Source organism: Solanum verrucosum, unplaced genomic scaffold, assembly GCF_900185275.1.
Source record: "Solanum verrucosum unplaced genomic scaffold, falcon-dt-bn FXZP01000200.1, whole genome shotgun sequence".
Taxonomy (NCBI): Eukaryota; Viridiplantae; Streptophyta; class Magnoliopsida; order Solanales; family Solanaceae; genus Solanum; species Solanum verrucosum.
This window is the reverse complement of record NW_026020093.1, coordinates 63,805-89,195: the sequence shown is the minus strand read 5'-3', so window position 1 is coordinate 89,195 and position 25,391 is coordinate 63,805. Positions and strand designations below refer to the sequence as shown.

General features: G+C 36.0%; 1 protein-coding gene across 7 annotated transcripts; it reads right to left on the bottom strand.

Moving 5' to 3' along the window:
• Nucleotides 1-344: 344 nt before the first annotated feature.
• LOC125824757 (uncharacterized) lies at nucleotides 345-7,628 on the bottom strand. 7 transcript variants are annotated; one of them, XM_049504102.1, is made up of 9 exons: nucleotides 7,079-7,376; nucleotides 6,460-6,545; nucleotides 5,823-6,226; nucleotides 5,440-5,693; nucleotides 5,153-5,305; nucleotides 4,290-4,728; nucleotides 3,535-4,179; nucleotides 2,858-3,444; nucleotides 345-771 (listed from the first exon to the last, which is right to left on the bottom strand). In XM_049504102.1, exons 3-9 carry the CDS (start codon nucleotides 5,836-5,838, stop codon nucleotides 520-522), a joined length of 2,346 nt encoding a protein of 781 aa, XP_049360059.1. In that variant the 5' UTR covers nucleotides 5,839-6,226; nucleotides 6,460-6,545; nucleotides 7,079-7,376; the 3' UTR covers nucleotides 345-519. The 7 variants fall into 7 exon arrangements, with proteins under 7 accessions (XP_049360059.1, XP_049360057.1, XP_049360062.1 ...); XM_049504100.1 differs by having other exon boundaries at nucleotides 5,823-6,545; XM_049504105.1 differs by lacking the exon at nucleotides 5,823-6,226.
• Nucleotides 7,629-25,391: the final 17,763 nt, after the last annotated feature.

Sequence of the window (25,391 nt, the reverse complement as noted above, 5' to 3'; positions counted from 1 at the left end):
TACTTGTGCTTTATGCAATGTGACATGCTTGTACGCAACATCTTTAAGACACAACCAGTTTTTTTATAATGATATCTAATTCTATTTAAAATGTAAAACGGTTCTCATTTGAGAAATGAAGATTTATAAATAGCAGTGAACTAGATTGGACCAAATCACGTTCAGTCCCATCTGATACTGCTGGAAACAGTTTAAAATTCCAAAAATAAAAAAGAACACTATTAAGGCCTTCACAACAACATACCCCATTGTGATCCCACAAGTGAGGCCTTGGTTTCTCACAAATTTCCTCCAGTCAAAAATGTGGGACGTCCTCATATGTAAGAGAAAACAGCACAAACATGGAAAGCAACGCAACCTTGAAGCTGGAATGAATTAAGAGAATCACAAAATAACCAACTTTTAACCTAAACTATTTATCATTTTTATGCTTGAAAGAACACAGTTCTACAATGATTTGATAAGTAGCAAGAGCATTATGAATATGTTTCCAAGTTACAGGTGAGAACATAACTGAAATTAGGATTTGGGCCTCAAAGCCAAACCTGTCTCGACTTTCTTGATTTCAAATATAAGCATCCTCCACATCTTCAGAACAAACATTTCAGCTTCTTCATCTAATATACTTTGGAGCCTCTCCAGCATCTCAGTTGCCTTGACATGTTCTTGAGTGCTGGAGACGATGTAGTCTACCAGCGTCGGCTCCTCCTCACCAAGAAAATCAGTGATCTTCTTACTGATCCACGGTCTCATCCTTTCATGCAATGCATTCTGTGAAAAGCAAAGCAGATATAAACTATAAACATTCACAGCTCCAATAAACCAACAATAGAAAACCCGAAAAGAGTGGCAAAAGCTCAGAACATAACATTCAAGTTATTTTAGCCTAGAGATTCAGCTTTAAGTGAAACAAGTCTATAGGACCTTGGGACTCCAACAGGAACTAAAACGCTAAATGAAGAGTTTACATGACTAGCAGTTGTTAACATTCCTAACGGTTGGAAGGTGGATCTAATATCAACGACAGCTGAAAGGCGACCAATTTTCTGTTCACTTGTAAGCAGTGGTTCTTGCTGTAAAGAATTCTTAAAAGCCAAAGTACTCTCTTGCCATGCATCCTCCCAGAAAACTCAGGATGCCTATATTCCTTTCTTGATCAGGAACTTAGGATGCCTACATTCCTGTAAGTCCTCACCACATGTCAAGGAGTTGAATATTACTTTCAGTCAACTACCCGGTCAAGCTTAATATTCTTCTCACTCAAGCATGGTCAAACTCCTCTCGAGGCATGTTTAAGCCCTTAGCTTGGTTCTGCGCAGGTTAGATGTTTCGCTTCACTTAACCTGTATTCCAGAGTTGGCACTAGGTTGGGTCTCAATATCTATAAGTTTTTGCTTAAAGAGGATAGCACTGATGACAAAATAGTATCTATTCATCAAACTTCATGAATAAACATTTTCGTGATTAAGAAAAAGAAATTAGAATTTAACAATAGATGACAAGACATAATTAGCAACTTGCATCTGAATCTGAAATTCAAAAAACATTGTACTTGATAAACATGGGTTTTTACGTTTTATATATACTTAGCTTTTCAATTCTTTTGATCTACAAAATTGTCATTAGGTTTTGTAGTGATTTTTTCCTTGCATACAAAGTCCATGCTTCGATTGCACTTTACACTTGAAGCCCCAACAGGCACTTGACACTTTTCTATGCTTTCCACCTCTGATTATACTGCTGATGAGGTGATCGTATTCAGAAAGTCCTATGATTTCTGAACATTTTTTATCTAATTGCTAATTACATGATTCAGCAATAAAGCAACTATATTGGTGCTCAATACAGAAGAATTATTTTCTAATCTTGTAGGAAGACCAATAAACTTATTATCAAGGGACACTACGTCTTCCCAGAAAATGAGAAAAACTACTGTTAAAGAAATCAGAAGTAGAGCCACAGTGTCTTCCACATTCAAATAGTGGAGAACAAATAGGAATACATAAGCTACTTCATCATGTTAGTGGATGTGTTAATCACTTGATCCATCAGGATATAGGAATTTTTCCCTCCCATTTACCTCCGTATGCTGTTGTGCAATTGATAAATTGACTCTCCATCTCCCTCCTAATGAGATGTTTTGATTCCAACGTGGACTTTCAGGCAGTCGTGCAAAAAGCAGATGCCTTAAAAAATATTTAAAAACTACCATAGAATTACCATGAATATACGTACTGCTAAACTAAGGACACTATACTCGATCCAACAAATGCTATCTTTATTTACCAGAGTCAATGAACCAAGTTTTAGAACTAGCATACATCTCACATATTTCATGTATGCGCAATATCTTAGGAGTTCTTTGGCATCTTAGGAGTTCTTTGGCATCTGCCCATAAGGAATACTGAAACTCATTCATCAGTTGTGTTTCTTGTAAAAACAATTTAAAAGGAACCATCATGGTGCTCTTACTATTACTGTGCTCAAACATAAAAATAGTGACAAAGGAAACATTTGATTGGAAAGAAAGACCGGCTATTTCGGGGGCAAAACCTATATCAAATGTTTGGCTGACATTAGGCTAAATATCAACCACAATAGTAATAAAAGCCCTCCAAATCCTAGAAGCTGAGTGGGTATGCTATCTCTTACGTCTCCTCCCACTCTGCTTTATGTTAATTGCAGGAACACATCAATATGAAAATGCATAGCTGTGTTCGCTAGAAGTTGCAAGTACCAGATAGCATACAACTCTAAGAATAAAACATATGAATTAACTTTGTAATATTTGCTATAATCCGATGAAACCAACTCATGTATTAAAGCAAGAGAATGAAACTGACAGATCATTTCTCACCTTGTCATAAATAGCCCAGTTTATCTCATAAGAGAACAACTCATCTTTGGTCTTTGGAATCATGTCAATCAATTGCTTTGCATCTAAAAGCTTCTGATTATCAGGCGTCTTAACCTTATCAGGTCTAGGTTCCCGAACTCTGTCATGATCAAGGTTTCTACCGTCATCCCTGGTTCGGCTAGTCTCCTCATCATGCCTGTCCCGATCCCTCTGGCTGGATCTGTCATGAGTTCTTCTGTGTCTCTCCTTCTCTACGTCAGGCCTCTCTTCTTTAGCATTGACATTTGAAATTCGCTTAGCAAATTCTGCAGCTGTAGTTGGCGATGCTTCAGAGATGGAAGGTTGGACCAGATGTTGCTCGTCAGCTGAGTAGTCAATTGGAACCAATGGCCTCATTTTCTTTTCTTTTTGAGTATCCTCATCCTCATCCGCATTGAAGAAAGACGGGACAGCAGCTCTTTTTCCTGACCCTGAGAGGCCAAATTCTAACCTTTTCGTAGGGGCATTGCTATTATGCCTCATGTCTGATGCTGCAGTAGCTGCCAACACGGATTCTTCATCAGTCCCATTTTGTGCAACTCCTTCACCTGTTATTTTTCAATATCAAATGCCAAATAAAAAGATAAGAGCAAAATCCATAATAATAAATCTTAAGAAGAATAAACTAAAATAGTTACCCTGGCTTAAATTATCCTGAGCAGTCTCGATATTCTTATCTTGGCTATCAAGATTGTTTTCCTCATATGAAACAGCTTTTTCACGTCCATTGGCTAGATGACCAGAAAGGATTTTCAATGCCTCCTCCTGTTCTTTTTTCTGATGTTCCTCGTCTGCTCTTCTCTTAGCCTCAGCAATCTCTTCTTCTTCTTTAGACCTGTCGGCCAAGTCATCTTCCTTCTCCCTCTGCCGTCTTTTCCTCTCCTCGTCACTAGTCCTGTGTTTTCTTTTTCTATAACCATCTTCACATTCACGTTCTTGTTCCACTATATCCCATTTGCGTTCCTGAGCCCTTTCTTTCTCCCTTTCTCTCTCTCTTTTTCGCCAATGTTCCCTCTCCCTTTCTCTTGTTTCCCACTCTTTTTCACGGGACTTGTACCTACGGTCATCTTCGCGGGTCTTGTACTCTCTCTCCTTCTCTCTCTTAGTTCGTTCTTGTTCACGTTCTCTCTCATACCTTTCGAGTTCCCTTTCCTTTTCCCTCTTCAAATCCCTCTCCCGATCCCTGCTTCTCCTATCTTGCCTACGATGGTCCGGTGAGCTAATCTCAGCCTTGTCATGCTCACTTGAAGTTTTACTTTCGTTGACATCGTCATTTTTTTCTTCTGCAGTGTTTCCAAAATCATATTGAAACTGTCAGTAAAGCTTCAATAAAAGAAAAATATCTGAAAGAAATAAAGGAAAGAGAGGCTTCTTATTGGTCCAAAAAACTAACCATTTTTTGCTGTATCTCTACCTGGTTCCCCATCTTTGAGGTTTTCCGTATATGAGTTATCAGAACCATCTTTAGGTGCTTGTGGAGGTGGAGGTGGAGGTGGTAATGGTTTATTCTTCAGCCTTTCCTCTATCATATCCTTGAGCTTCTCCAAGGCCTCTTTGTCAGCTTGTCTATCTTCATCAGTGACCAGACCAAAGTTAGCAGCATCGAGATTTTCTTTGTTCCCTTTATCACCACTATCTTGCTTTGATTCTTCTGTACTAGACTCAGGAGGTTCTGTGGGCGTCTTTGCATTTTCATTCGTCTCCCCACCTAATGCACTTTCTTCTTCTTTCTCAGTGCCTTCAGTTTCAGACTCTTTGGGTTTCTTCGAGTTTTCTGCTTTCTTTTCAACGTACCGTTCAAGGAAATCGCGAGTTGCTTGATTGACATTTAACTGCAATGATACCAAGTCTAACTAAGTTTAATAGTTGAAATTTCACTACCCCTTGGTAAGTTGGTGATGTAACATGACTTGAAGGAGAGCGCCTATAACATGATTTGGTCAAAATATGCATGCAGACAGAACAAAATGTTCATATTTCCAAACACTGAGGGAAGATGCTGTAAATATTTAGTAGACAGATGAGCTGCACAGGCACACATTATCAGATGTAAAGATAAGGTATCACAATTAATTTTATCACTGGTGAGATCTTCATGCTGCACAATAATAGTCCTAAAATATGCAGACATAGATGAGAAAACAAAATTTATTTATTTTGGACGGTTGGCTGTGTGTATTTTCTATATAAGAAAAAAAAGAAATTGGGTGGGTGGATGGGGATTGAGAGAGAAAGGAGAAAAAGACAGGATTATACCATTAGCTCCTGCCCGTCGATGTTTAATTTGTTGAGCAATCTTAATGCACGGAGAACTCCCTCAGCAGCCTCAAACTCACAAAACCCAAAACCTTTCAGTGATCCATTAGTCGGATCTTGAGCACGCTTCCAACTCCTAACAGGCCCGCAGAGCTTTGCAAACATTACAGCAGAAAAGTCAGTTAAATTTAGAGCTTTGGAACACAATCAAGTGAGAAACACAAAGAACTAAGTTCCACCCTTCAAAAAGTAATTGGAGGAATTGCCGAAATGTTAAATTCACTCACCTGCAAAAGAGAAAGCATAAACTCATTTTCTGCAGTGGACGATATCTTGCCAACATAAACTGTTGTTTGTGGTTTCTCTGTTTGAGTAATGCTTGGGATGGCAGCTGGCCTGGCAACAAGAGGAATGATTGGAGGACGCATCATAGGGATTGGAGGGCGCATCAAGGGAGGAATAATGCCTACTGCACCTAGTGGGCGTGGAGGAAACACTGGTCGAGCCATCTGTGTGTACGGTGATGCATAACGCGGAATTCCTGCATAAATGGACAAAGGAGTCTAGGAATATTTATTAGGCAAAGCTTACAAAGCAGAGACAAGTCTAACACTCAACACCTACGTCTCATTCACAAAAGAAAACTGTAAGGCTGAACAAATGTTATTACCAAACATTACAAGCATTATGAGATGGCACCATAGGCATGAGAACACTCACGAGCTGAACAGATAACCTGAAGGATCAAGATAATAACATCCATTTCATAAACCACTAACATGTGAATAGGGCTTACCTTATGCATCCACTTGCAAAGAAATCTGATCTAACTGTCCAAATTCCCAAGAATGATTTGCAAGGTTTGAATACATTAAGATGAGACTTCCAGCGTCTCATCATCAGTAATGCAATTGATAGCATGATAACATATTTTAAGACAATCTTTACACATGTCAAACATTAACATCATCATGTACCGCAGAAAAATAGCCGGAAAGACAACACAAGCAGGTAAAATGAAAAGATTGTGATACCTTGGTGTATAGGCTACTTGCATTCAGTTGTTAACAAGGTCTGCTGCCAGCATTTCAAGAATCAAGATCCCAACAAAGGGGTAGTACCCTTACTACTAAAAGTAAATCTACTGTAGTACACGCATATTCAGACATTACATAACATAGAAAATTATATGTCCATGGTGAGAAAGCTCCACTTTTGGTACTTCACAGAAAATAGATGTGTTCGAAAGCAAATGACCTTGTAATGATAAATGAAATAAAAACAAAAACAAGCAGACGTGCTCATACCAAAAAAGCAGTTGGAGTACTCAGTAGTCTCTAATGAACAGCAATATGAAGCCTTCCCACCTTTCTCACCGAAACCATTCAAGAAACTGTAGGAGAAAACACCCCGTCATCGATACCCCTTATCCATTTTTAATACAATTCTATGGCAAACTCCTCTCATCCATATTATTCCCCTCTCAATATCAACACAATAAAGCAACAGACAGAAGTAGGCTAGCCATTGTTACTCTAATTATATCTATAACTGTATACTATTAAGTAATGTGAGGTTCAAATGGTAACCAGAGATATGTGTTCAGTAATTCTTCTAGAGCCTTTAACAAGCATACTTATGTATAACATTTTGTAGTGGTTCAGTCTCAACAGAATAATTTCTAAATAATAAACTTTGTCAAAGCTATTATTAGGACCTCCAGTACAGCCGCATCTAGTGCTGACGATCCAGAAATATGAAGTAACTATCCTAAGAGATTAATCACTAAGACAAAGACTTCGCCTTTTGATATCACAACACAAGTGTATAATACACTGCACAATCTATCATTTCAGCTATCAATATTGCAGCATCAATTGCTAAATACCAAGTGACAGTACATATTAGAAAGAAACAAAAACCCACCGGGATGAATCATGGCTCCCTGTGGAGCATGCGGAGGCATAGCATGGTAACCGTTAGGCATAGGAGCGTACGGTCTCATCATCTGTCCAGGCATAGCATAAGGCGGCATAATTTGCGGCGCCGAGCCCATCTGTACAGCTCCAGCACCAGCTGTAGGTGCTGGAATCATCGACGGCGGCACAGAATTCACTCCGGGAGGCTGAACAGAAGGATTCGGAAAATTCAATGTTTGCTGCTGCAAGTTAGGGTTAGGAAGAGGCGAGAACATAGGAGCTACACCAACACCAGGTAGTGGTGCTGGTGGCGTCGCCGGACGAAACGACGGAGGTATGCCAGAGTAAGGCTGGATCGACGGCGGAGGTGGTGGCAGAGGTGAAGATAACGACGGTGCCGGAGATGGATCTGATTGGGAAGTTTTATTATCGGATTCCGTTGGTGGTTGTGAATTTGCGACGGCGGAATTTTCCGGCGAAGGAGCTGAATCCGCCATGGATGTGGAAATTGGGTAGCCGAAGATTGTGGGTTTGAGAGTGAGCCCTAGAATTACTGGAAGAAAGTGGTTGTTTTTATGTATGTTTTATATATAATATATATATTGTTTTTATGAATATGTTTATATATAATATATATATTTTAATTTTCGAGTAAAATATCTCTTGTGCTCTAAAAGAGGTTTATGGTTTATTTGGACCGATTTTTATTTGAATTAAATTTAAACTATAAAAGTTGAATTAAATTTAAATCATATTTATTTGTTTAGTAGTTGTTAGTTTGACTTAATTTAGTTGAAAATCATTGTATCTCAAATTTTCTGATTGAATTTGTCATAGATGTCTATGATAGATAATAATTTCCTCCCAAGCATAGATTATTCATCATATTGTGCTCTCCAAAGAGCAATTCTTCTCTTTGGTCTTGTGGTTCCGATCTTCCAGAGAATCCAACTATAAGAGAATCAGAAACATAGGGTTTTTTTAAGATAACTAACTTGTTTCCATTAATCACCCGTAAAACAATATAGAGTAGTCAACATCCATAGGTAGTGAAATGTTGAATACTGGAAAAACACCACTCCCACCCTCCTCTACGCGCTATACACATAAGACCTCACCTTCACTCTTACACCAATCAAGACTGAACTAAAGGCCTACTCTTAAAGGAAGCTCTAACATTACATATAAAAGCAATAGTTCTAATAATCATATCTACTCCATTTGTCTTCTGCTCAAACACTCTGATTCCTTTCAATCCATAATGCATACACAACTTCAGCATAGACCATTCTGAGCCCGTAGTAGAGTCTTCCCCTTTGCATTCTTCAGATGCCAGTTAAGGTGTTGTTGTCAATTCCCTTCTATACCATATGGCATCTACATCATGTTAGCAAGGAGATTCCATAGTTGTCTAGTATAAGATCGATTCACAAACAAACGATCTCGGGTTTCATCCTCCTTTTGACACATAATACATTATGGCTCCACTTTGGAACCCCATTTCAACAACCTATCTTTAGTGAGTAGCTTAGCTTGCAGTTGCAACCATAAAATAAACACAATCTTTGGTCTAGAAATAGTACTAAACATTAGGCACTTCCAGGAAACCATCACACCGTTCCTATCAATTTTAAGTACAGTTCTCTAATAATAGTCTGTTGATTCAACTGAGTTAGTTGACAGTTTTTTCACATCTTCCTAGCTTCCAAAGTCTTCCTAGTCATCCAACAAGCATGCTGGGGAATAGGAATGTGTTTCACTTATTGAACATGATTCTACGATTGATCTGTAAAAAAATATTTTAATCAAATTGCAAATACTCCAACTTATAGTATTCCATTTGCATAATTTTTTTCGTAACCCACTTAAAAGTCAACATATTTATAAGGTTAATTAAATAAATTGTAAATTTGTAATCAAAGAAAAAGGCTGCAATTGGTTGAGCAATAATTACTGTATGTCATTATTTTTAAGCTGACTCCTGTTTAATTTTTCACTTTATACTGATATAGTTATTATTACAAGATTAATAAGCTCTTATTTTACACTTAAATTAAGCAAGAATAATTTAAAATAGTCTTTTTTTTTATATAGTCCAAGTAATATATGTTTGATCGATAAATTTTGTTGATGTTTTTTTAGCTTTAAATTTAAATATTTTGATCTTTATATTATGAATCATGATTTGTTTTTAGAATTCTAGTATAATAAAGTTCTAACACTATCTATTATAATTCGTATGATGCATTATCAATATTAAAATAAAAATTCCAATAAGCTGACTCCTGTTTAATTTTTCACTTTATATTGATATAGTTATTATTACAAGATTAATAAACTCTTATTTTACACTTTAAAATAAATTAAGCAAGAATAATTTAAAATAGTCTTTTTTTTATATAGTCCAAGTAATATATGTTTGATCGATAAATTTTGTTGATGTTTTTTAGCTTTAAATTTAAATATTTTGAATCATGATTTGTTTTTAGAATTCTAGTATAATAAAGTTCTAACACTATCTATTATAATTCGTATGATGCATTATCAATATTAAAATAAAAATTCCCAATAATTTATAATCTAGTTTTCATTATTTATTTTTTAAAATGTGATAATTTTATTTTATCATATTAACGTATTTAAAAATCACAGATCCTACCCCTTCACAGCATTATAGGAATATATTTTATTGTTGTATATTGATATTCTATAAAGAATTAATTTATAAAATATTAAAAATAACTATTGGTAAAATAATTTTTTAACATCATACCAATAAATAATGTAAAACAAATAAGAATTTTGTATTGAAATTTTACGCAATTTAGGAAAAATGGTATGAAATAGCAAACTATTAATTCAAATTAAATGATATAGCCATAGTTTTTTTTATTTGTAATTCGCAGCAAACATTTCATGTTTTTTGTCATCCCATTTGTATACCGAAATATACAAATGCAAGACCATTTGTATATCGAAATATACAAATAGGCCGAAATATACAAATGCATGACCCATTTGTATACTGAAATATACAAATGCAGGACTCATTTGTATATCGAAATATACAAATAGACCGAAATATACAAATACAAGACCCATTTGTATACCGAAATATACAAATAGACCCAAATACATACTTTTTATGTATATGTATACCGAAATATACAGATTAATAGCCAGCAAACATAAAGTTTGCTATGGAGTGCAATTATACAAACTATAACTATAACATATAAATATAATTTTTATGTTTGCTAAACCTAAAATTTACTCAATTTAATATTCTATCGCATGATTCACATCTCTAATTACTTCAAACAAAAAAGTGTTAACTAACGTTTTTATTGATCACTGACAAGGATATTATAAATCCATAGATACATTACCACAATTAGCTATCCAAGTATGCTCTAACAATACGAAAAAATTAACAGTATTTTTATTATATTCTATTAAATATACAACAAAATTCTATATTTATATAACTGAAAGGGGGATGGAAGGGGAGGGGGGGGGGGGTTTGACAAAAGTCACTGTATATTTATTATAAGAAGAAATTAACTATCATTATAGTTTTGTTTTAAATTTAAAATTTTAGGTTGAGGATCATCAATTGATTTTAAAACATAAATTTAAAATTATATTGCAATTATCACGATAGACACAGAAATTAAAAAAATGTATGAATAAGAAAGCATTTATAACATTCAAAAGAATCCTATGAAGTATTAAATTCATTTTAGTATTATTATTTAGAAGAAGAGTAAATTCCAGAGAATTGTATTGCTTAGATGGGACTGGTTTATCTAATAGATTATTGATATTGATGAATTCATATTCTTGCTCATGAGATTTTCTACATTTTATATTTTATAAAATAGAGAAATGCAAATAACTAGGAGTGTTAAATGGACGGGTTGGGTTGAAACTTGAGATATTAAAATGGACTGAAATAAAATTTGGATTAGGTTCTAACTCGTTCAAGTATACTTAGACTCAAATTAGCTAAAAAAACATATTTAATTTTGACTCATCCAATTTGATCCGCTTAATCTCATTAATTTAACATATTATTATTTGAAATAATATTCCAGAGGAGAAGGAGAGAGCACAAGAGGCATTACAATTATTTCTTTAAAGTTTCTCTTCTATTATTTCTTTACTTATTTGGCATAAGAGATTATTCTAGTTTCTACTTCTAATTAAATAGTAAAAAAAAATTCTTTGGAATTTTTATTTTATTTTCTTATTTAAATGAAGAATAGTTTCGTTAATAGAACCAATTATATTATGAAGTGATTTTTTGTGTGGGAAAATGACAAATCTTGATATTTTTATATAATAATAAATAATATTTTTGAATTTCACGTGCTTGAGCTGAAATTTTCTATTTAATATTTATCCACTTTATAATTAGATGATGTTTAATTTGTGAACATCTATTTATTTTGTACTGTGTATTTTATTATTTAATAAAAAATCTCCAAACCAACATTCTATTTTTAAAAAAAGTACTACATATTATGATTTTTGCAAAGAAAAGCGAAAGAAGCAAATATCATTAATTAGGGTATTGATAAATTGTTAATTTTCTTTCGTGATACTTATCGCTTTTATGTGATAATTGATTTTACATTAATTTGTATCGAAAGAGGTAAATAGTGTAATAATAAATTAAAATATGTAATGAAATTGAAATTGACTTAATGAGTGTTTGAATTGACTTATTTTAGGTGGTTTTTAGCAGAAATAGTTTTTAAGCAATTTTGAATTGTTTGAGTAAAGTTAAAAAGTACGTATAAGAACTTATTTTAAGCCAAAATAACAAAAATAAGTCAAAGCATGTGTATTAATTTAAGTACATATTTTTGGATTTTAATATTATTATATTGATAATAAAATTGTATAGGCCAAACAAAGAATGAAAGGGAGGGTTATTTGGAGGGTAAGCACCCCTCACCTCCATCCGTATCATTGTAGGTTCAGAGCGAAAAGAGTGAAAGCTCATAGGGAAGGCTAAAATAAAATAATTTTTAAAAAATAAATATATCCGAGAGGAGTGCATTTAATCTATTTTACTCTCTGTTATCTATATTTGGAAAGTAAAATAGAGAATTGACACTTCAACCACCCTTCATTTCACTTTTTATTCTTCATTTATAGAGAGTTGAATAGTAGTTCTCCGAAGTTGGATAACTACTATTCACACTCTCTATTTCACTTTTTTATTATTTTATTATTATTTCTATTATTTTATAATTAACATATTATTTTTCATATAAGGTCATTAGTTAAATCTCAAATATTTGTAATTTTTTAAATGTAATATAATATTTTTAAAATATATTATTTAATATATACTACTTTCATCCCAAATTAATAATATTTAATTTTTTTTATTTTCGTCACTTTAATATAATTTGATTTATTATTAATTTTCACTATAAAGAATGCATAAAATTAATTGGTCTAGAATTGTTCAAACTATTTGTGATCCATGTTCCCAAAAGAAAAAAAATTGCGACGAAACAAAAATCGTGCCGAAAAGATATTGAACGTGCATTCGGAGTTTTGCAACCACATTTTGTAATTATTGCAGGACAATCACGTTTTGGGAAAAAGATTATGTAACATGATATGATGACTACATGTATTATACTGCATAATACCAAATTAAGATTTTGTAGAGGCTCCAACTACAACGACATAAATGATAGTACATGAAAATCTCTGATTTTAACAACTTTTAGCTAGAAATAAAAATTAAGGACGAAGATGCTCATTTTAAACTTCGTAATGCGTTAATAGAGCATTTATGGGAGCAACATAATAATCTTGAAAGTTGAGTATTTATGTAATGTGTAACATCTCGCAAATTGAAAGAACTAGAAAGAGTGATTTTGGAAAGGGAAAATGCATAAGTACCCCCCCAGCCTATGCCCAAAATCCCTGAGACACACCTAACCTTCACTAAGGTCCTATTACCCACCCCCGAACTTATTTTATATATAATTTTCTACTCTTTTTCAGCCTACGTGGCACTTTCCTTGAAAAAATTGTCAACACACGCTGGGCCCACAAAATAGTGCCACGTAGGCCGAAAAGGGATAGAAAATTATATATAAAATAAGTTCGGGGGGGGGGGGTAATAGGACCTTAGTAAATGTTAGGTGTGTCTCAGGGATTTTGGGCATAGGTTGGGGGGATACTTATGCATTTTCCCATTTTGGAAATAATAAAAATCTGGAAAATTGGTCAAGTTAAGTTAAGTTTGAGCTTTTGGTCAACTTCAAACAATCATAACTCCTAGCTCATGATGAGTTAGGAGTGTTTCCACATATCGTAGGAAAGATCTTGGAATAATCTTTCCAACGTCGCCGAGTTTGTGTGATTCTGAGTTCGTATGAGTGAGTTATGCCCATTGGAAGTTGGGTTGTTCAAATAAGGAAAACCCAATCCGGATTTTAGAAGGGCATTATGGTCTTTTCACCACCCAATTAAATAATTTTGGTTTTGGTAATTAAGTTGGGGTCTAAACTGATTGGATTCAGTTTACGATTTTGAGAAACAAGGGTTTTGAGAGAAGAGAAAAGAAGATGAGAAGAAATAAGGAATCATCAAGTTCTTGAAGCTAGGCTCGTGGATTTCATCAAGGAGTGATCCCTACGAGGTATGTGAGTACACACAACGTTGGGTTCCTTTACCCACGCGTCAAACAAGTTTAATTCAGCGTGAATTCGTCCTAAAAAGTTGAAAGTTTGAATGTTCTTGATATGTGTTCTCGATTTTACTTTCGTTTTGAATTGGGATGAGATTGAGGAGTTTCTTGAGATTGTAGAGTCAATTATTAGAGTTGTTTGAGTTAGATTCTTGTGTATATGTTGAGGGTACCTGAATCTAAAGAGATATTGAGAAAAATAATCGAATTTAGGCGAATTGAGGCTGGAAAACAAAGATGGATAAAGTCGGGCAAATCTGGTGCCCTAGTCTGCGTCGCAAACCTGTCCCACGAGTTCACAAACCGTTCTGCCTCAAAATTTATTTCGCGGCCAAATAATTAAATGCATCTTCGCATCGCGGACTTGCTTCCAGACAGTGATTTTTTTATCTTTTCTCATATTTAGCTAACTAAAAACACTCCTAAACATCATGAGATCTTTTCTATCACAAACCACAATCCTTGAATCCATAATTCAATTCAAGGAAAGTTAAGAGTCAAGTCAAGAGAAGGTAAGAGTCAAGTCAACAGAAGTTAAGAGCCAAATCAAGAGAAGTTCATAGAGTCTTCCAAAAGTCTTTTACAAATGTTTTAACTTTGTTTTAAGACTTGAGTTTTGAGTTGAGTAAAGAGTAAAGTTTGAAGTTCATTTCTTCAAAAGAGTATATCGGGACTATGTATTCCCAAAGAGTAAAATGTTTTCACATTTAAAGAAGAAAGGAGACCTTGATTTCCAAAAGAGCTTTTGAGCTAGTTTTCAGTTAAAGAGTAAATGTTTTCACATTTAAAGAAGAAAGGAAACCTTGATTTCCAAAAAAGTCTTTGAGGTAGTTTTCAGTTAAAGAGTAAATGTTTTCACATTTGAGCAAGAAAAGGAACATTGATTCCAAGAGAGCTTTTAAGCTGAGTTTTGAGTAATTATTTCAAACCAAAGAAAAAAGTTTTGTTTTAAAAACATATGAGCTAAGTATATTTTGGGAGTAATATTGAGCACCGATATGGGAACGCGAATTCATATTAACTCAAGTCTTCATAAACCATGTAGCCATCATGGGTAGTAAAGGATCATGCTTTTTAGATAACTCCTTAAATTTCTTTTAGCATAGACTAGTGGATCCACTTAGTTAAGACGTTCTATATGATGGCAAAGTATAGGACAGATCTGGCAGTGTGGCACCACGTAGGCTTATAGTGATGGTTATCGGTTAGAGAAACTCCCACAGAAACTATATTATTTTATTATATGAGTAAAGTTGAGTTTGTTATTGCATTTTCTTTAACTAACTAAGTTGTTTTCTACTATTTTAAAGGATTTCTATATATTGCATGTGTTTTATTGCTTTATATTGAGTTAAGTTATTCAGGAGTTGAGTAAAGCCAAAGTAAGTGTTTCTTTCAGATTCTTTTCAAGCTTAAGTTATGTTTAACATTTCAACTCGCATACTCGTACATTCAATGTTTGATACCAATTGGCCTGCATCTTATTATGATGCAGACGCAAGTAACCAGGATCAATATCCAGCGCCTCGTTGATCCAGTTGAGCACTCAGAGTCAGTTGGTGAGCCTCCTAACTTTTCGGAGGATCATTTTTATTGCTTTCAGTATTTTAGTTCATTATGATGTCGTGGGTCTTGTTCCGACGTCTATCTCAGTTGTTTGGAGGCTTCATAGACAGAGTTAGTGATGTTAGTTCATGAGTTTTTACTTTCCCTTTTCAATTAAGTTGAGACTTGAATTGCCATTTTAGCCAAGTTGAATGTTTGACTTTTAAACATTCTTAGTTATTTTATTAAACAATTGAGTAAAGTGCATTTGGTCATTGTAATAATGCTTAGAGTCTTTTGTTGAGTAAGTAAGTCAGGCCAAGGGTTCGCTTGGGGCAAGCAATGGTTCTCGAGTGCCAGTCCCGCCCAGGGTGTAGGCTCAGGGAGTGACATAATGTTTATGTAATTGATTTCAGTAATGATTTCACTTTTATTTGAGTTATCGATTAATTTGTATATTATATAATATTTGCTTGCAATTTATGTTATTTTTGAAACTTAAAATAAAATAAAATTTTATATTAAATAAAAAATTTGAAAAAATAAAATTTTATATCACATGAAAAATAAATAAATTGATTATTTAGGAAAAATAAAGAAAAAATTTATATTATGAAATACAAAATAATATTGAAATAGAAATAAGGGAAAATGCATAAGTACCCCCAGCCTATGCCCAAAATCTCTGAGACACACCTAACATTTATTAAGGTCCTATTACCCCCCAAATTTATTTTATATATAATTTTCTACCCCTTTTCGGCCTACGTGGCACTATCTTTGAAAAAATTATCAACACGCGCTGGGCCCACAAGATAGTGCCACGTAGGCCAAAAAGGGGTTGAAAATTATATATAAAATAAGTTCGGGGGGGGGGGGGGGCTAATAGGACCTTAGTAAATGTTAGATGTGTTTCTGAGATTTCGGGCATAGGTTGGGGGGGGGGTACTTATGCATTTTCCCTAGAAATAATAATATAATGTTGAAGAGACAGAAGAAGATTCATTTTTGGAGAGTAAAAAAATAGAGAATTTGGTTGGAGTTGGTTGTCTGAAAAAATTGAGAACTTTATATTTGGAGAGTAAAATAGAGAATAAGGTTGGAGATATCCTTAACCTTATAAATCAGTAATTTGATAACCACCTCAAATCCAGAGAAAAAATGTGAAGCATGAATTCTTAGTTATGCTAAACCATATCATTGTCCCATTATTGTGAACAACCAATTTGAAGTCGAACATTATTAGTTATTTTAATTCTTAAATTCTTGCATTCTTATTTTATAAACAAAATCAAGTTGTTGAGGTATACTTGCATTAATTTGTGGATTTTAGTGAAAGATGAATATATACTAATCGTAAATCTTTTGGGTTCGATAATCCAGCCTTTTAGAGCCATTATATTACTTGCGCGACCACATACACTTGTGTGTGCATTTGGGAGTAACATGGTTCTATTGGTTACTTTGGGTTTCTTATTTCCTGTTCGAGGTCCAGGCAACATATTCTCCTGTTTTGGGGTCATCGGTTTTCATACTATGTATCTATAGTTCTTTCTTGTATCCATCGGGCATATAAGGATCTGTTTGAGTTATTTTACTTAAACTTGTGCACGAGTATGACTTCTTGCTTTTGGGGCTCGAGTTAGGTTATTGTTAGTTACTTGTTTTCTTCTCTATTCCTTTTTAGACTCATGTGCATTCTTGTAAGATTTGCATTACTTTGACATTTGTGGTGTTAGTTATTCTCATTTTTATATTGTCTTTACTTTTTAAGTTCAGTCGGCCTATTATGCTTACTAATTAAGTGTTGTGTTTGTCACGCCCCAAACTCGAGGGGCACAACTGGCTCCTAATGCCAAAACTCAGGCTCGAGCCGACCCTGCTGAACCATTTGCTACTAGCGTATGGCAGCCACACACAATCAAGAAAACAACAAGTATATCTCGGCTTAAAACTAAGCCCTCGACCGGCAAGGCCCCTGTCAACTGATCTATAAAAGAAACAACTACTCCCAGGAGATCATATAAATAAATAGTCAACTAGCACAGAAGTCCTGTTTGGGCCGTCGAGGCCACCATGATATCTATACCAAAACAAAAAGCAGGTATATATCATTACAATACATCAAACAGCTCACAAGCTTCAGCAAACCAATAACATAGGCCAGTATGGCCATAACGTAGCTATACACCCCACACACTAGTCTGCAAGCCTCTAAGAGTAGTAAAGATTAGCGAGACAGGGCCCCAACCTACCCATAAAGATATATACAACAAAAGGTAAGAAACCTCCCAACTCTGGCAGCTCCGAAGGAAAGGGCTAGCCAACCGGATAAAAGTCAATCCTGTTTCTGAGGAGGTCTACTCAATCGTCTATTAGGACCTGCATGCATGAATGCAGCGCCCCCAAGGCAATGGGGCGTCAGTACAAAATAAAGTACAAAGTATGAAAGGCAATAGACTATAGGGAGGTATTCTGATATACTGGAATAATCTGATAAATAAATCAAGGATAAGATAAGTGTACTGACCTGCTCCTAAATCTAAACTTATCAAAAATAATAAAACAACAACCTACCCAAGCCCCCATAAGCTTGGCAGGTACAAACAACACACAAGACCACCTATTCAGGCCCCCATAAGCCCGGAAGGTGCCAATTTGCCTATATACCCCTATCGGTAGTCCCCTAGCCCCATAGGCAGTCACATTGCCTTCTTAGGCATTAATATAGCCCCGTAGGCAGCACATAGATTTCTTAGGCATCAACATATCCCCGTAGGCAACTTATAGCCCCTTTAGGCATTCATATAGCCCTGTAGGCAGAACATAGCCCTTCTAGGCATAGATCACATTCCTGCAGCTAACCACAATAGCCCCAAGGGCAACAATAACAATTTAATCGCTATAAGCGAGCAATTTAGTTATAAGCAACTTACACAAATAGCCTCTAAGTCGTGTCCAACACAGGGACACTACTAACTGAATAAGAATCCCGATAAAGGAGGATTATATCAACTCGAGCAGCCAACAATCAACAATAATGGCTACAAGCGTAACAAGGATAACAACCCAATTACATTGCTCCTAAGCTTTAAGGAAACATGTTGTAAGTAGGGAATACCTTAACATACCTTTTTCGCTAAATTCACGTGGCCTAACGACTTTTACTCATAACTCCCTCGATACTACAACAAGGTAGGACCATAATCAACACACAAAAATAAAAGATACCATGACAATATGATATAAAAAAATATGTATTTCCGTCGCAAATTGCTATTTGTTGCTTATAAAAGCTAAAGTCGATGAAAGAAGGGTCTTACCTCGATCTTAGTTTTGTAATATGCCTCAAAACCTTCAAATATATTCAAACCCTTGCTGTCCCAACATTAAAGTGTGATATGCTACGAAATCGATAAAATAAATTATACCACGATGATTAGCCCAACACGTAGAACAAGTTTCGTCAAGGACTTAATTCGAGAAAATCTATATTTCACTTGATCCTAGAAATGGGTTTCTCTAATTTCTCTGGTTCTTGGCTTAAAAATGAAGAAAAAGTTCGAAGTAGAAGATATATGCAACATTCCACCGACCTAGGACCCCACCTCACGTGCCTGCTTGTGCAGTCCCATGAAAATGTGAATAGCTCTCTATTCTAAAATCGTATGAACAAACGGTTTGATGTGTTGGAAACTAGACTCGTAGACCTTCGATTCAATAGGTTGTGGGCCCTATAACTCTTTATATATTGGGAGAAAACCTCTAAGACATTTGACCCAAAATTTAGAGAAATCTTTAAGAAGGAACTTACGATAACTTCTGTCAACTTTTATTGTGCCACTTACCTAACTTCAAGACTTGAGATGCAACACTTGAACAATTAAAATAGGACATACCACATCATTTTTAATTAATTACTCACCCTCCTTGTCTTTCCATGAAGATACGAGTTAATTTAGACGTTTTGGAAAGTCGGGGTGTTAGAGTGTTGATACTCATACTACACTATGTATCTGTTTCATAATGTAAGTTTGAGCACTAGTTATCAACGTTGATTTCGAGTAGGTTGTAGGAGGTACCAAAGTCGAGGGTGAAAACTATGGCATTTTGGATCATACATGTCTCCTTCTGTAAAGCTTGGCTAGTCTTTTGTATTTTGAGACAAGTCTGTATATTCTTGGTCAACTTTTGGGATGTATACTCTTTTGTAGCAGTTTTATACATATGACTATCAGGTTTTGGGCTAGATCTTTTATTTATATTATGTTGGTTTCTACCTTATCTGCCGTTGTCTCTTTTAAATTGATTATGCATTCCCTGTTAATTGTTGTCTCTACCATGTATGTTGTTCCGAGTTACATGTTGGTTACTATTGATGGGTTATAGTAGGTGCTATCATGACTCGAGTTTTCAGATTGTGACAAGTATATTCTCAATAATATTCTCAGGTAATATATATAGTTAGACTATAAGTATTTCCATAAGTCATGATCTAGGATTTAGCTCCAGCCTTATAGTTTTGTTTCAAAATCTCAATCCTTATTCGTTTCTTTTATACATTTTGTTCTAGCTATTCCATATCTCTCATACACCTACAATCTCGTGATTCAGAAATACATGACTTTATATATGTATACTCATTTCAGTATTAAAAAGCATCAGCTCATAACAGTAAGATACACGACATATATAGATATATCATCAATGCTTCTAAACATTTTAAAAAAAGAAGTTCCTGATTAGTGTAGTATCTGGAATGCCATCAATGATCGTGGATTAGTTTTCTTATAACATCAAAGTTCACCAGTAGTATGACAGTCAGGTATGAAAAGCATTATTAGGAGCTATCAGTTATGTTCAATTGAGAGTAGTACTTAGCACTGAGTTGGACTAGGGTCAGTTTATTCAAGTCTCAGAACTACGTGCCATCATAGGTTTATGTAGCCTTCAATGGGTGCATACCTTTTCAACGGTAATTATAGTACATCGAACTATATGTTAGCTCACATGATTATATGTAATTTAATAGTATCTCCCCACAATTTAGTCTCAAATATTGCATGACCATGTATACAATTATTTCAGTCAATATTTATTAGTTGCATGTTCTACTACTTGATCATTGCATCAACTTTTATGTAATAATTTTATGTTCAATTAGCATCTCAGATTCGCCATGTTCATCTTTATAGATTATCATGCCTATTTTACATACTTAGTATATTGAAAGTACCGATTGTATACTTGTTTTGCATACATTTTTCATGTGATGTACACTCAAGATCTGTAACATCCGACAATTTGAAATAACTATGAAGAGGCTTAGAATTGGAAATAGTCATTTTTTGGAAGGAATTCAAAATTCTAGAAAATTTGGTTAAGTATGAAAAAATAAGTGAGTGTTTGGCCAACTTTGAGCAGTCATAACTCCTAGCTCAGGATGAGTTGGGTATAGCTCCAGTTATGATTGCGAAGCTCGTGGAATGATCTTTCAAACACCACTGAGTTTACTCGATTCTGAGTTCATATGAGTGAGTTATGCCCTTTGGAAGTTGGGCAGTTGACAGGGAAATCCGTCCGTAAAATTTAAGGGTATTTTGCTCTTTTCCCTAACCAATTCTTTTTGTTATATTGTTGTGTTAGATTGATTTTTAGATCAGTTTTGTCTCATTTTTAAAGAGTAAGACTAAAAGTGAGAGTGAGAGTGAGAGTGAGAGTAAGGGTTTGAGAGTGAAGAGGAGAAAAAGAGAAGAAAGAGAAGATCAAGCAAGGATTTTCGTCAAGGATCGTCGTGGATATTGTCGGGGGTGATCCCTACTAGGTATGTGAGTTCATAGTACTGAGTTGGTTCAATCCCTCACCCATCAAAGTTGTTGGTTGTGTTGTTGAAGTTGTTGGTTATGTTGTTGGTGTTGTTGATTTTGTTGTTGAAGTTCTTGTTGATTTGGGACATGGTTTGGTTGTGTTTTTGAGTTAAATCTCTTGTATGTTGAGGGATTTTATGATCCTTAGTGTTTGGGCTGGAAATCTTGAAGTTTAGAAGGTTTAGAGTTGGAGAAAAAAGGGAGAAAAGTCGAGTTTTCTGGGGAAAGGGGTTTCGCGTCGCGCCTGCTAGCGCGCCCCAAAAGGGGTTCTGAACTTTCCCCCTTGGGGCAGCACACCTAGCAGAGCGCCTCAGCTGGCCTTCTGAGCTTTGAGGGCTGGCGCTCCGCGCCTTGCAGAGCGCCAAGGACGCCAAGTTTCCCTTTTATTCCTCACTCTTTCATGCATGTTTCTTGGTATTGTACCTATGTTTCCTAGTTGTTTCCCACACTCCTAGGTATGTCTAAATGTCAAGAACTCTTCCATAAACGTGTGATCATATACCTTGAATCCATAATCCAATTCAAGGCGAGTTAGTACAAAGTCAAAGTGAAGTTAGAGTCAAGTCAAGCAAAGTTAAGAAGTAAGTCCAAGCAAGTCTCTAAAGCTTTTCAAGAGTCGTTCTTAAACGTTTTACCTTCTTTTTAAGGTTCAAGTTCAAGTCGAGTAAAGAGTATAGAGTTAAATCTAAGTAAAGAGTCTCAAGTTTCAAGTTAAGTTAAGAGTTTAAACTGGAGTTCATTTCTTAAAAGCTATTAGAGAACTAAGTATTCCCAAAGAAGTTTATAAATGTTTTTACATTTAAGTAAAAGGGGAGCCATGTTTTCCAAAAGAGCCGTTGGGCTAAGTTTTAAGTAATTACCTCAACTAAAGAAAGATGTGTTAAAGCACTTATGAGCCAAAGTATTTTTGGGAGTAGTATTGAGCACCGAATTGGGGACACGAGTTCATATTAACTTAACTCTCCATAAGAACCATGCGCCAACATGGGACTTGACGGATCATTCTTTTTAGATAATCACGTAAGAATAAGCTAGTGGATCCACTAAGTTAAAGTAAGGTCCTATATCACGGCAAGGTATAGGATGGTCCTTGGGCAACGTGAGGTAAAACGTTGTATCACCACTAGGGCTCATAGTGGTGGTTGTTGGTTAAAGAATTTCCCAACTAAAGTTATATTACTTTTATATAAGTAAAGTTGAGTTGTTATTGTTTTATCATTAACAGATTAAGTTGTTTACAATGTTTTACAAGCTATTTATATATTTGCATGTGTCTTATTGCTTTGTACATTGAGTTCAGTTATTCATGAGTAGTACATAGCCAAGGTAAGTGTTCTCTTGTACTCATTTCAAGCTTTAGATGTGGTTTAGCTTTGTAGCTCGCATACTCGTACATTCCATGTACTGATGCCAGTTGGCCTGCATCTTATTATGATCAGACGTAGGTACCCAGGATCAGCACACTGCACGCCGTTGACCCAGTTGAGCACTCCAGAGTCAGTGGTGAGCCTCCTTGCTTTCCGGAGGACTCGATTGTTTTGTTCTCTTAGTTTTGTCTTATTAGGATATTGTGGGGTCTGTCCCAACATCCATCTCAGTATTATAGAGGCTTCATAGACAGTCAGTCAGTTAGTTTTGAGTCTCTCATATATGTATATATGTAAATATTCTACTTTGGGACTCTAGTTGCCTTTTTGGCCAGATTTTTATCAGTTAAGTTGTTTTATGTCCTTGTATTGCATGGAGTTATTCTGTTAAGTTAGATTTCCGTTGAGTTAAGAAAGTCAGGCCAAGGGTTCGCTTGGGGCTAGCAATGGTCTTCGAGTGCCGGCCACGTCTAGGGTGTAGGCTTGGGGCGTGACAAACTTTGAATCAGAGCCCAGAGTTCAAGAGTCCTAGGGAGTCTATGAAGCCGTGTCTGTAGAGTCCTAGTTATCGGTGTGAAGCGCGCCACATCTATAATTCGGAGGCTATAACATTTAGGAAGATTTCTCACTTCTTTCACACTCATCTCGTGCGTTAGTGTTGATCTCTAAAAGTTTCTTTCTAATCCGTGCTTGCGCGTGTTTCAGATAGTCATGCCTCCACGAAGAGTTGGTAGAGGGCGTCTTCCTAGACGTTATGTTGATGACCAAGAGTTACCTAATGCACTGGGAGTGCAACATCAAGGGGAAGTTTCTAATGCCTAGTTCAGAGAGGCAATTAGAATTCTGAGTCTAGCTGTAACTAATCAGATTGGTCAGCAAATGGGAGCTCGACATGAAGGAGCTGACACTTCAAGGATTCGTGAGTTCTTGGGGATGAATCCTCCGAGTTTCATGGGTTCAACCACTACTGAGGATCCAGAGAACTTCATTGAGGAGTTGAAAAAGATTTTTGATGTGATGCACATGGCAGATATTGAGCGGGTTGAACTAGTTGTGTATCAATTGAAAGATGTTGCCAGAACGTGGTTTGACCAGTGGAAAAGGAGCAGAGCTGAGAATGCACCACTTGTGAGTTGGGCCGGTTTTGAGGAAGCTTTCTTGGGGCGTTTCTTTCCTCGAGAATTGAGAGAGGCCAAGGTACGTGAGTTCCTCACACTTAAGCAGGAGTCTTTGAGTGTTTATGAGTACAGTCTGAAGTTCACACAACTATCCCGCTATGCTCCGGAGATGGTTGCGGACATGAGAAATAGAATGAGTTTATTTGTTGCTGGGCTGTCTCGATTGTCAAGTAAGGAAGGTAGGGCTGCAATGCTTATCGGGGACATGGACATATCAAGGTTGATGGTCTATGTGCAGCAGGTTGAGGAAGAGAAGTTGAGGGACAGAGAAGAGTTCAGAAATAAGAAGCTAAGACCGGTAGCGAGTCCGGCCAGCAAAAAGGTAATTCAAACCATTCATCCTTTCAGCAAAGGCAGAAGGGACCTGCTCCATCATCTGCTACAACACTTGCACCCATATACAGAGGTGAATTTAATGGCCAGAATTTGAAGGACTTCAAGGCTAGACCAGCACAGTCTTCGGGTAGTGTGGCACAAGGAAGTAGTTCGATTCCTGCATGTGTTAGGTGTGGTAGAACCCACCCCAGTAAATGTCGTGATGGCCAAACAGGTTGTTTTAAGTGTGGGCAGAGGGTCACTTCATGAATGAGTGCCCTAAGAATAAGCAAGGTAGTGGAAATTTGGGCATAGGGCCCAATTTTCTTCAGTTGCTCCCCCAGACAGGACGGCACCTAGAGGAGCTACTTCTAGTACCGGCGGAGGAGCAAACCGCCTCTATGCAATCACCAGTCGCCATGAGCAAGAGATTTCTCCAAATGTTGTCACTGGTATGATCAAAGTCTTTGCTTTTGGTGTGTATGCTTTGCTAGACCCAGGAGAAAGTTTATCTTTTGTAACTCCTTATGTTGCAAATAAGTTTGATGTTCTTCCTGAAAGACTTTGTGAACCCTTTGTGTTTCTACACCTATTGGGGAGTCTATTTTAGCAGAAAGAGTTTATCGTGATTGTCCTGTTTCTATCAATCACAAGAGCACCATGGCTGATTTGGTTGAGTTAGACATGGTAGATTTTGATGTCATTCTAGGTATGGATTGGCTTCATGTTGTTATGCATCGATAGATTGTAGAACTCGAGTGGTCAAGTTTCAGTTTCCGAGTGAGCCAGTCATAAAGTGGAGTAGTAGTTCAACAGTGCCTAGGGGTCGTTTCATTTCGTACCTTAAGGCAAGAAAGTTAGTTTCGAAGGGTTGTGTCTATCACTTAGTCCGAGTTAATGACTCTAGTGTTGAGATACCTCATTTCCAGTAAGTTCCTATAGTAAGAGAGTTTCCAGAAGTTTTTTCCTGATAGTCTACCCGGAATTCCTCCTGAGAGAGAAATAGAGTTCGGCATAGATCTCATTCCAGATACTCGTCCTATCTCTATTTCGCCTTATAGAATGGCACCAGCAGAGTTGAAAGAGCAGTTGAAAATCTCCTAGATAAAGGTTTCATTCGACCAAGTGTCTCACCTTGGGGCGCTCCGGTCTTGTTTGTGAGAAAGAAGATGGTTCCCTTAGAATGTGTATAGATTACCGCCAGTTGAATAAGGTTACCATCAAGAATAAGTACCCTCTTCCGAGGATTAATGATCTTTTCGATCAGCTTCAGGGTGCCACTTGTTTTTCAAGATTGACCTCAGATCAGGCTATCATCAGTTAAGAG